The sequence below is a fragment of the Phalaenopsis equestris genome, unplaced genomic scaffold, assembly GCF_001263595.1.
Source record: "Phalaenopsis equestris unplaced genomic scaffold, ASM126359v1 Scaffold206643, whole genome shotgun sequence".
Taxonomy (NCBI): Eukaryota; Viridiplantae; Streptophyta; class Magnoliopsida; order Asparagales; family Orchidaceae; genus Phalaenopsis; species Phalaenopsis equestris.
This window is the reverse complement of record NW_018226033.1, coordinates 2,885-16,462: the sequence shown is the minus strand read 5'-3', so window position 1 is coordinate 16,462 and position 13,578 is coordinate 2,885. Positions and strand designations below refer to the sequence as shown.

General features: G+C 33.1%; 1 protein-coding gene across 1 annotated transcript in view; it reads right to left on the bottom strand.

Moving 5' to 3' along the window:
• The window catches only part of LOC110036446 (ATP-dependent Clp protease proteolytic subunit-related protein 2, chloroplastic-like), a gene marked incomplete at its 3' end in the record, with an annotated part of 36,417 nt that extends 23,815 nt beyond the window's left edge, over positions 1–12,602 (bottom strand). Inside the window, exon 1 of the mRNA XM_020740895.1 lies at positions 12,430–12,602. Coding sequence (XP_020596554.1) covers positions 12,430–12,602 — 173 coding nt within the window. The remainder of the gene's footprint in view (positions 1–12,429) is intronic.
• Positions 12,603–13,578: the final 976 nt, after the last annotated feature.

Below are 13,578 nucleotides of genomic sequence, written 5' to 3'. Positions count from 1 at the left end.
AACATGCTTAAAGATGATAAATTTAAAAATTTCTATAATTTTAAAGAGAATTATGATTTCAAGTTGTGTATATTAAACGGCGAACCTGGGGATACTCATCATGTGCTTGTTTCATCTATCTAGGTGAGATAACCAAGTGTCAATTTAAGGAAAAATTTATTTTATGGGATTAATACATGGCATTTGGTATATGAAATTGCATTTAAAAATTTATTCATATTGTCAAATACCTACAAATATTATAGAAAATCAAAATTGAGCCAACACTAGAATTTTACTGATGTTTATTATATATTTGAGTATGTTTATTAAATGATTTGCTTGTAGGTACATTCATATAAATTATGAATGTATATGAGATAATTTATAGTCGGCAAAATGATCACGGAAATGTCACAAGTGTTGTGATAAGCAGACTATTATAATGATGACCTGCGGAGGTAAATATGAGAAAGAAATTATAAAATTCCTAATTCTTGATATTAAGACTGGAGCAAAGTATTTTGATATTAGGGGGGTTGTTGATAAATATTATGCTAGGAGATGACAAACTTTATCAATGATTTTTATAGCTGACGAGTTGGATGACGACCCAAAGAAATGCATTAAGTCAAAACCTATGGAAGTAAGAAATAACATTCCTAAGACAAGAAAAAAATAATAATGAAAACATAAGAAAATGCATTTATATGATTAAACATTGGGTTGAATGAAACACATCCAGTTACAATTCGTTTTTACTGAATTTATACCCCTCTTATACATATTTTACAACATTAAAACATGGTTGTTCTATATTGTTGTCACTCAAACAAATCACACCTTTATTTAGTCACTCAAACACTTTTTCTTTGATCCACTTTTAGAAAAAGTAACATTTTTTGCTTATCGTAGGACAATCTTCATCAAAATCTAGATCTATAGATTTTAAACTCTCAAAATTGCTCTTAGTAAGAATGGACTCCATATATTTCTCACTCATATGGCAAAACCTACGATATCATAGACTTGCATCAACTTTTGTTCCAGTAACACTACTGGATTTAGACATCTCATTGATCAGATAAAATATGTCTTCAATGTTGCCTCGAGTCATCACTATTGCCGCTTAAGTCACCTTCCACGAATCATCTATGAAAATAGTCACATACCCTAACATTACAAGCTGACTCATAAACATCAAGTTTCTTTTCAAATATGAAACATACCTTATTCATTGAGCTTCCAAACTGATAAATTTGATAACATAATATCAAGATCACCGTTTCCAACAAACTGCAGACCTTGTTGTCTCCAAATACACTTTTTCTAGATCACATTAAGTGTAGTTTTTAAACACCTCTTTAGTGAGGCAAGCATGAAAAGAACACATGAATCCACTATCAATGATTCAACATTATCTTGGGACAATATGAAGGAGTCAACTTAGAATTCACATGTGGAGACATTTGTAAAGAGCTTTTTATTTGACCATCCACCACAGACATATTTAAGAGTTTTGCAGTCTTTCTTAAAATAACATTTCTTCCCGAATTTCCAGCATTCACCTCTATCATTTTCTCTCCTTGAGCTGGACATGAATCTTTCTTTGTTTGTGTTTTTATATAGATTCCTTCCGCTAATTTCAACATTCAGAGTAAAATTTGAAGTTTCACTATTCACCTTCTTGAGAACTTCTTCAGTAATCACCAATCCTTCAATGTCATCAAAATTTAACTTAATTTTATCTTAAGAGTTTCACCGTAGTAACTAGCTCACATCCCAACTTTGGCAACGTAGATAGGATAAACAACCTGACATCATCATCAAAATTGATGTCAACCAAACATAACTGATTAGTCACAGTGTTGAAATTATTCAAGGGCTCAGCCACTGAACTACCATCGACAATCTTCATATTGATAAATATCTTCATCATAAAAGCGTTTTTTTGAAGTCGAGGGCTTCTCATACATTCTTGTCAATGCAGTCATGACATCAACCGTAATGTTTTCATTTATAATGTTAAAAGCAACAGATGAGGAACGTGAAAGCTAGATCAGGCTCTCATTCTTCCAGGTCATCGATTTCGACTTCTCAGTGATTCCTTCTACTGAAAAATACAGTTTTTTTATATAAAAATATTCAATTTGCATTTTTCAAAAAACATAGTTCAAACCATTAAACTTATTCACCTTGCACCTCACACCGTCAGCCATTAGTCCCATTAGAACCAAAGATATTTAGAAAAACCCCCTCTCTAATACCACTTGTTGGGAAAAACAATGCAAGTGGAAATGCAAAACACATATTCGAGAGATATGAAGCAAAACTTAGAATACAAGCTTCGATTCATCAACCATAGGAGAAGCTTCAACCTTCAACTTTTGACAACGAATCCTTCGACAGCACCACAGGAGAAGCTTCTCCTTCGACTGCACTACTTCTTTGACTACAAATTGATCAGGTAGTATGTATGTAAATACCCCGTTATTAATTTATTTATTTACCAATACATCATATTAATTTATCCAATAATTTTATTTCTTCTATCGACCATTAGAATTTTTTTTAGCAAGAAAATTTCCAATATTCTCTTTTATTTCAAAACTTTGCTAAATGTTTATCCAAGACATTCATTTAATTAGGTTGCAGTTCAGCTTTATTGCTTTATTGTTTAAATTTAAAAAAAAAAAAGTTTAGTAACCATTGGACCCATAGTTTGATTGTTATCGTATATCATGTAATTTGATATTTATTACATTTATAATTTTATATGGTTCCTAATGTCTTTGAATTACTGACATAATATCTGCATTCCATTTAAATTCACTTTGTCGAGTAAGCTCTATGATGCTTGGAGACATGATATTTTACAAAAAGAGCTTCGGTTATACTCTAATCATCAGTTCCAAACAAAGTTAAAACTCTAATAATTGTGTTGAGTTTTGATAAAAATATTCTTTTATTCTCAAATATTATATTGTAACTAAGAACATGCTTATTGATGCATTTAGTTAATTTTTTTTGTTATTCCATATACAATGCAGGTTAAGCTGAATAGCTTTGATCAGCTAAAAAGGGAGGAGCATGCTCGTCAGAATTTTGGTGTGCTCAACCAAAACTCAAATAATAATTCATCTCAACAAAGATTGCATACTCAAAATTAATTATTTAATTAAAGATGCTCATCCTTGTATTTTTGAGAAAAAACACATTAACAGTAATGTCAAATATTTTGGTGGGATAACATTCAAAAAAAAAATTGTAATCAACAAGAGCAAATATTTTAGGCCAAGTTAAAAATGGAAGTGACATTTTTTTCAAAATAGAGTCATCAATCTAGTAAAAGTAGAAGACATACAATGTAGAGTTCCTATATAAATTATAGGACATTAGTATAGACAATGTTAGGTTCACCATGAACAAAAACAACAACAAGCCTTTATCCCACTAAGTGGGGTCGGCTACATGAAAAATTTGTCTCCATTGCATCCTATTGTCATATTTTCATTTAATTCTGATAAATTAAGATCATTTTTTATACAATATGCCCACGTCTTTATAAGTCTACCTCTACCTTTCTGAACATAAGTCAAATCTAAAACATCTACTCTCCTAACCGGATCGTCAGATAGTCGGCTTTTAATGTGACCAAACCATCTTAAGAGTGTGTTTGTTTCGGTTGTGGATGCACATAACTCAGTTCGAAAGTTGTTGTTAGAAATCTATTGTTTAGAAGCAGTTAGCTTGTTTCAAAAACACATATATGAAAATACTGCTTGTGGACTAATAACTGCAATACCCTCAATATATATACACAGTTCTGTTTGAAAAACACGGTTTTGTTAGAAAAGCACAGTCCTAAGAGTGTTGCCTATGGAATAAATCTAATGGTAATTTATCAAGTTATTTTCATTCACAATATCATAAGAGAATTTAAGGCGAACATTAACTGAATTAGAAAAATATTGATGTGATATTGGAGTGGTATTGACGTGGTATTGGGGTGGTATTGAGGTGGGGTTGATGTGGTATTGGGGGTTTCGTGCCAAGATAAAATTGGGGTGGTATTAGAGAGGAATTGAGGCGGTATCAATGTGGTATTGGGGTGGTATTAATGTGGTTTTGGGGTGGTATTGATGTGGTATTAGAGATTTCGTGTCAAGATATTATTGGGTCGATATTGATGTGAAATTGAGGCGATATTAATGAGATATTGAGGTGGTATTGATGTGGTATAGAGGGTTTCATGCCAAGATATAATTGAGGTTGTATTATAGTGGTATTTGATTGTATTGAGGTGGTATTGAGGTGATATTAAGGTGATATTGTGGTGGTATTGAGGTAGCATTGGGGTGATATTGGGAGTTTCGTGCCAAGATATTATTGAGGTGGTATTGGGTGGTAGTGATGTTGTATTGGGATGGTATCAGCTTTATTGCTTTATTGTTTAAATTTCAAAAAAAAAGTTTAGTAACCATTGGACCCATAGTTAGATTGTTATCGTATATCATGTAATTTGATATTTATTACATTTATAATTTTATATGGTTCCTAATGTATTTGAATTAAAGACATCATATCTGCATTCCATTTAAATTCACTTCGTTGAGTAAGCTCTATGATGGTTGGAGACATGATATTTTACAAAAAGAGCTTCGGTTATACTCTAATCATCAGTTCCAAAAAATGTTAAAACTCTAATAATTGTGTTGAGTTTTGATTAAAATATTCTTTTATTCTCAAATATTATATTGTAACTAAGAACATGCTTATTGATGCATTTAGTTAATTTTTTTTGTTATTCCATATACAATGCAGGTTAAGCTGAATAGCTTTGATCAGCTAAAAAGGGAGGAGCATGCTCGTCAGAATTTTGGTGTGCTCAACCAAAACTCAAATAATAATTCATCTCAACAAAGATTGCATACTCAAAATTAATTATTTAATTAAAGATGCTCATCCTTGTATTTTTGAGAAAAAACACATTAACAGTAATGTCAAATATTTTGGTGGGATAACATTCAAAAAAAAAATTGTAATCAACAAGAGCAAATATTTTAGGCCAAGTTAAAAATGGAAGTGACATTTTTTTCAAAATAGAGTCATCAATCTAGTAAAAGTAGAAGACATACAATGTAGAGTTCCTATATAAATTATAGGACATTAGTATAGACAATGTTAGGTTCACCATGAACAAAAACAACAACAAGCCTTTATCCCACTAAGTGGGGTCGGCTACATGAAAAATTTGTCTCCATTGCATCCTATTGTCATATTTTCATTTAATTCTGATAAATTAAGATCATTTTTTATACAATATGCCCACGTCTTTATAAGTCTACCTCTACCTTTCTGAACATAAGTCAAATCTAAAACATCTACTCTCCTAACCGGATCGTCAGATAGTCGGCTTTTAATGTGACCAAACCATCTTAAGAGTGTGTTTGTTTCGGTTGTGGATGCACATAACTCAGTTCGAAAGTTGTTGTTAGAAATCTATTGTTTAGAAGCAGTTAGCTTGTTTCAAAAACACATATATGAAAATACTGCTTGTGGACTAATAACTGCAATACCCTCAATATATATACACAGTTCTGTTTGAAAAACACGGTTTTGTTAGAAAAGCACAGTCCTAAGAGTGTTGCCTATGGAATAAATCTAATGGTAATTTATCAAGTTATTTTCATTCACAATATCATAAGAGAATTTAAGGCGAACATTAACTGAATTAGAAAAATATTGATGTGATATTGGAGTGGTATTGACGTGGTATTGGGGTGGTATTGAGGTGGGGTTGATGTGGTATTGGGGGTTTCGTGCCAAGATAAAATTGGGGTGGTATTAGAGAGGAATTGAGGCGGTATCAATGTGGTATTGGGGTGGTATTAATGTGGTTTTGGGGTGGTATTGATGTGGTATTAGAGATTTCGTGTCAAGATATTATTGGGTCGATATTGATGTGAAATTGAGGCGATATTAATGAGATATTGAGGTGGTATTGATGTGGTATAGAGGGTTTCATGCCAAGATATAATTGAGGTTGTATTATAGTGGTATTTGATTGTATTGAGGTGGTATTGAGGTGATATTAAGGTGATATTGTGGTGGTATTGAGGTAGCATTGGGGTGATATTGGGAGTTTCGTGCCAAGATATTATTGAGGTGGTATTGGGTGGTAGTGATGTTGTATTGGGATGGTATCGGTGTGATATTGATGTAGCATTGGGGTGGTTTTGTGCTAAGATATTATTAGGGAGGTATTGGGGTGGTATTGATGAAATAATGAAGTGATATTCAGGTGATATTCATGTGGAATTGGGGTGGTATTAGGGGTTTCATTGCAAATAGGCTAAGCCAGGCTTTAATACTCTGCTCAATTAAATCAATTGGATCTAATTAAAGGACCATACCGAATTGTATCCACTGAATTGTCTAGCCGAATTGGTTGAATTTGACTATCAACTTATGCTATTTGGGAATATACTTGGAATATTTTGATCGGATAATGTGCCTAAGTGATCCCATAATTTGAGTCTGAACGTCAAGCTTTTGTTTTTATAGAAGATCAAACTAAAAATTATATAAGAATAAACCAAGGTGTCCTCTATAATACCACAGATCTAGGCAGACAAAACGAAGAGGATCGAAAAGGGATTGATTTATTTAAAAATATCTTCTTATGGTTAATGGTGGATCTATTAGTCGGAGTTTAATCTTACTAGGTTGTTGTTTTTCCATCACCTTCATCTTCTTAGCATTTGTGCTAATTTTTATGACTTACAAGTTGAAGGAGCTCTTGTTCTCGTAACATAAACATTTTCGTAATAATGGTCTGAGCCAAAATTTGACTATCAATGTTAAATGACGAAAACAAAGTTGGATTGATAGAATTTACCTGAATGGTTCTACCTTGCTGAATTGGGATAGCCTCGACATGAACTAGCTCGCCAGGATGGGCGGCTTTGATATGGTTAGTGGAGAACCGGATGCCAACAACGCGTTGGAAGCTAGAGGCCAGATACGCTCATATGCTCGCCATGCCATCCGCTATCATGGTTGTGACACCGCATGCAGAACTTTGACAGATTGATCGATAAATAAGGGGTTTACCAATTTTGAAAGCGTAAGAAGAAAAAAAAGAGAAAATTTGGTAATCACAAGTACAAAGAGATAAACTATGCCAGGCATCAAGATTATGTTATAGTAAGGCAAACGATGAAGGAGGTCGTACTCAAAGCCTAAGGCGTGGAGAGAGCGATGATTTTAAGTGAAGCTGAGAGGGGAGGAAACCCAGGCGATAAATAAGGAAGCAAGAAAGGGTTTCGTGGTCAAGGGTTTTAGGCAAAGAAGCGGGAAACCCAAACGAGGTTTTGGGGCAGGAAAGGAAATTTTAATGTAAACCTTGCAGACTCTGGAGACTAGACGGGTTTGCGTCTTTATTATACCACAAAATGCGGTTGAGAACTGTGGCCACGAAAAGTGTTATTCAAACAGTAAAAAATGGAGTTTTTATCTGACCATGATCCAAAAAGCTATCCCAAACACACCCTAAAACGGCTCTCTCTAATTTTGTCCTCCACTGGATCTACAACAACCCAATCAATGATATATTCATTTCACATTTTATCTCTAAGTGTAAAGCCACTCATCTACCTAAGAATTCTCATCTCGGCAACACTTAATTTTATGCTTCTCTTTTAAAGACCAACATTCTACTCCATAAAGCATTGCAGGTCATACCATCTTATAAAATTTTGCTTTCAATCTAAGCAGTACTTTTCTATCACACAATACGCCAGAAGCATTCCTCCACTTCAATCAAACAACTTGAATTCTACTAATAACATCCCCATCTTTAACACCATCACTGGGCAATAGACCCCAAATATCTAAAGCTTCACACCTTTTAATGATTTGATCACCCAAAGTTACAACTCTAACAGATCTACTACGACTAAAATTACATTCTAGTTTTAGTACTACTCAAATAAAAGCTTTTAGACTCTAATGTAGACCTCCATATTGCAAGTTTTCCTGAGCTTTTTCTCTAGTCTTAAGGATGTCATCAGCGAAAAGCATACACTAAGGTACATCCTCCTATAATGTCCAACAAGAGCATCCATATGCCCCCCATCAATTTTTAGAAAGAAAAAATCAATTTTATCTGATAGCAAGGGAGCAAGATGCTAGGAACCTTGACAAACCCGCCCTTCGATCGAACCCGTAAGCAGCCTGCAAGTAAATACCTTATTTTAATTTTTTTATTCATATATTTCATATCATATTTATAAAATATATGAAATGTGCAAATTGTAATTATAAATTTATTTGTGTATGAAAAAAGAATTTAGATATGGCCGATTAGTTTGGATTGATCTAGTTAGTTTGGATTCAATTAACAAAAATTGTGAGTGATTGATTAGAGAAATGGAGGGTGTTGGTGGGCAAAAATTTCATGATGAAGATCTTATTTGGAAACAAATTGAAGAGGCTTCAGACGAAGTCAATCGAAGATGGTATGTAAGTTTTGGTGCAAAAAATGGGGGGACCATCTACAATGATAATGAGTTCATCGTGACATGTATTTGCTTCTTCTATGCTAGATAGAAAAGAAAAAAATTATTCAGAAGAAGAGGAGGAGGAAAAAGATAGAAAAATTGAAGATGAAGAAATTTTACCTGAAGGAAATAGAGATTATGTGAATGAAAGAGATGATGAAAACAACTGATTTTATTTTATTTTATTTTATGAAATCTGAGACTTTATTATTTTATTTATAGTTTAAAATTTAGATTTTATAGTAATATATGATTTTTTTTGGCAATGTTTTAGTTTTTAATTATTGCGGTGAACTATAAGTATTTTTTTTAAATATTAGTCTTCAAGTTAAGTATTACACTAAATTCTTTTCATTTGTATATTAACTTTTTAAATCATATTTTATGTCTTATAATCACTCATAAATGCATTTATACATTGCTAATTGTATACAACTTATTAGTGCTTTGGTTGTTAAATATGTTGTTTCACTCTGCGCCTTATGCTTTCAAGAAAAAATAAAGTCATGCATATTGCATTGCGCTTTGCACTTTGATAACGCTGAGTAAAACTTCATTGGCATGCTTATTAGGATTTACAACACTTCAAAAATTCTTTTCAACCATAACATCTAATATACCCCATCAAACATGGCCCTATATTATGCCTCAACATTATTCCACACAAACACATTTTGTTTCTTATTTCTCCATGTAACCAGGTTTCCTCACACATAGGTGTAGTATCCAGAAGTTGTTCCATCAATAACCGAACCTGCCCAATCTACATCAGTGTATGCCTTAATGCTCTTTTCTGTGGTGTTCTGAAAGATTGAGTATTTATCTAGTATAAGTTCATTGACTGTTTTAAAGTGTTTCTCATAGGAAAAATGCATAAATTGACTTACTATATTCATAGAAAAAGTAATATATGGTCGTATATGTGATAAGTATATCAGCTTCCCCACTAATTTTGTATATCTAACAATATTCACTATATCACCTTCCTTCCCATCTCTGAGTTTCTGATTGGGATCAATTGGAAAATCTGCAGGTCTACACCCACTCATCCCAATTTTTTTGAGAAGATTAACAACATACTTCTGTTAGGAGACAAGAATTCATTTTTTCAATCGAGCAACCTTTGTGCAAGGAAATAACTGAGAGATTCTAAATCTCTGGTTTCAAAAAACAGCTAATAGGAAAATCTTTAAATAATTCATCTCATATGCATCATTTTCAGTCAGAATAATATCATCCACATAAACAATCAGTATGGCTATATTCTCATTGTTTGAATGTCTAAAGAAAAACGTATGATCTCCCTGCCCTTGAGTATACCACCGAGCTTTAACAAATACTATTAATTTTCCAAATGATGTTCTCAGTAATTGCTTCAACCCGTATAAGGATTTTTTTTTTAATTTACACACAATTGTGTAAAACTTTTCATTAAATCCCATTTTTTTAATTTACACACGGTTGTGTCAAACTTTTCATTAAATCCCAAAGGTGCATCCATATACACTTCTTCCTCCAAATTCCCACTGAGAAAGTCATTATTTATAACCAACTGTTGTAGGGCCAGTTCAGGATTATTTGTACGTAACAAAAAAAAAAACCTTATAGAGTTCAATTTTGTGACTAGGACGAATGTCTCTAAATAATCAATATCATAGAACTAAGTGAATTCCTAGACAATAGAGTCATTAGAATTATACTTGCATGTAAACATCCATTTGCACCCAACAATTTTATTTCATCTAGTTAGATTAACAAATTCCCACATGTCATTTTTTTCAAAAGTTTTCGTCTCCTCAAAAATAGTCTCCTTCCACTTAGGAACTTTCAGAGCAACTTGCACGGTACTAGGAATCTCCATACAAGACAATTATGAGGTAAAAACGTAAAAAATGAACGAGAAGTTTTCATACGGCACATAATGGGACAATAGATGTTGGGTGCAATACTTTTTCCCAATGAAAGGCTAAACTCATTAAACTCGGGACTTGAACTAGGTTCAGATTCGGGACTAGAAGACCCAGAACTCAAAGATAAAGTGGATTAAACATGGGGTAAAAGAATAGCGATGACATTACCAAGTGGGTTTGTAGATTCTAGGCAGTGCAATAGATTTATCGACATTTTCTTTTGAGTTGTCCTCGGCCGCTAGTAGATAATATCAAATAGAACCCCTGTCGTAGTTTTATTTCTTATTTTGCTCTTTGTTATGAAAATCAAGAGATGGCATTTTAGGATTTTTAATATCTTAAGAACTCGACACACTCTCTCCTGATATAATATCATTTGAATTTTCAGGTTGAACACTCAACGTCGAGAATATACTCTTCAGGGAGTCTTCGTTTTGAATAAAATCCAGAAACTCAGTAGAAAAATCATTATGTTGTTCCCTCCCTTGAATATAAGATGAAAAAAATGATTGTAATTAAAAAAAATGACGTCCATGATAACATACATTTTTTTAAAGTTGGGATCAAAGCATTTATACCCCTTTTTAGATAGAAGCATGAGCGACAAACACACATTTTTTAGCTTAGGGTTTAAGTTTTTCAAAAAGATGAATGTGAACGAAAGCACTACGCCCAAATAGTTTTAGAGGTAGAGAAGATGAGAGTCGATTCTTTAAAAAAAAAAATTTGAAAAATATCAAAAAGTATTTCAAAGTTTATAACCACATTGGGTGTTTTATTTATCACAAATGTAACAGTAAGAATGACTTCACCCCAAAGATAATTAGGCACCTGACTGATAAATAAATAGTAATGCCCGAAATATCTCTAATAAGTGTTTGTTTTTCCTTTCAGTCCCGTCATTTTATTGTAGAGTGTCAGCACAAGATCTTAGATAAATTATTCCTTTTCGAGAAAAATTGACCCATAATATTTTTGAAATACTCCCGGTCATCATCACCTCATAATATTTGAATGATTTTTTGAAAGTGTGTGTACCATAGTATTTATCTTTCAATTTTAAAAATTATCTCCACTTTTGATTTATCTTTCAGTAAGGGGGTGTTCGAGGAGCCATTTTGGATGCTTATCGTTTTGAAAATGCCATTTCGAGTGTTTGGCAAACGGTTTTCTTGTTTTTTTTCGGTGTCGATCATCCGCAGAATGGAGAAAGCAAGGACCGAAGGAGCAGGTGTGTTCCGCAGCTTTCGCTCCATTTCGGTTGCAGAATCTAATTGCTGCCCCTTTGAAAATATTGTAATCCCCTCCCATGTCCCCGATAATACCCTTTGATTCGCCTCTTCCCCAAACTTTTTCTCTTCTACTACGGTTTTAGGGCAAAATCCCGATCTCCTCCCCTCTGTCTATTTCGCTTTCGTCGCCTCTCTTCAACTCCCTTTGTATGTATAATTATTCCCCTTCTCTCTGTTGTGGATATTTGATTTTGATGGTTTACTTTGTTACTTCTTTTATCTATGTATTTCTCGGTTTACATGTTGGTTGTTTGAGATGATTTAGATGTTTTGGTGGTTTTGGTACTTTGGTGGTATAACTCCTTTCTTTCTTAGTGTTTCTCGATTTATCTGTTTGAGGTATAAATACTCTCATTTTATTACAAATATCTCGATTTACATATTATATCAGTAACTGCATTTTTTCTTTCCTCTTCTTCAATCGGGAAAAACATTTTGTGGTGAGTATTACGAGCACTATTAGTTTTTTTTTTTTAATATATCCATGATAATTTATTTTTGAGCTCTTGCAAATATCTCAACTTAAATGTTGAATCAGTAATTGCATTTCTCATTCATATTCCTTAAACTGTGAAAGCATTTTATGGAGAGAATTATTAGCATTGGTTCTTTTGAAAATATCAACAACAACAAAAGTATTGTTTTGCTGTAGTATTTTTTTGCTTTAGTTATGGATGGACTTACTGGAGATTTACAGGAGGATGCTCTGAGGAGCCATTTTGGATGCTTATCGTTTTGAAAATGCCATTTCGAGTGTTTGGCAAACGGTTTTCTTGTTTTTTTTCGGTGTCGATCATCCGCAGAATGGAGAAAGCAAGGACCGAAGGAGCAGGTGTGTTCCGCAGCTTTCGCTCCATTTCGGTTGCAGAATCTAATTGCTGCCCCTTTGAAAATATTGTAATCCCCTCCCATGTCCCCGATAATACCCTTTGATTCGCCTCTTCCCCAAACTTTTTCTCTTCTACTACGGTTTTAGGGCAAAATCCCGATCTCCTCCCCTCTGTCTATTTCGCTTTCGTCGCCTCTCTTCAACTCCCTTTGTATGTATAATTATTCCCCTTCTCTCTGTTGTGGATATTTGATTTTGATGGTTTACTTTGTTACTTCTTTTATCTATGTGTTTCTCGGTTTACATGTTGATTGTTTGAGATGATTTAGATGTTTTGGTGGTTTTGGTACTTTGGTGGTATAACTCCTTTCTTTCTTAGTGTTTCTCGATTTATCTGTTTGAGGTATAAATACTCTCATTTTATTACAAATATCTCGATTTACATATTATATCAGTAATTACATTTTTCTTTCCTCTTCTTCAATCGGGAAAAACATTTTATGGTGAGTATACGAGCACTATTGGTTTTTTTTAAAATATATCCATGAGAATTTATTTTTGAGCTCTTGCAAATATCTCAACTTAAATGTTAAATCAGTAATTGCATTTTTCATTCATATTCCTTAAACTGTGAAAGCATTTTATGGAGAGAATTATTAGTATTGGTTCTTTTGAAAATATCAACAACAACAACAACAACAAAAAGTATCGTTTTGTTGTAGTATTTTTTTGCTTTAGTTATTGATGGTCTTACTGGAGATTTACAGGAGGATGCACTTCAATGTATGCTTTTTGCTGATGATATCCTTCTCGTGGATAAGACGAGAGAAAAAGCCCAGTAAAAACTTGAATTATAGAGGTCTACATTGGAGTCTAAAAGCCTTCATTTGAGTAGAACTAAAACAGAATACATGGAATGTAATTTTAGTAGTAGTAGCTCTAGTGCAAAAGTGTAACTTTGGGTGATCAAATAATTAAAAGGTGTGAACGATTTAGATATTTTG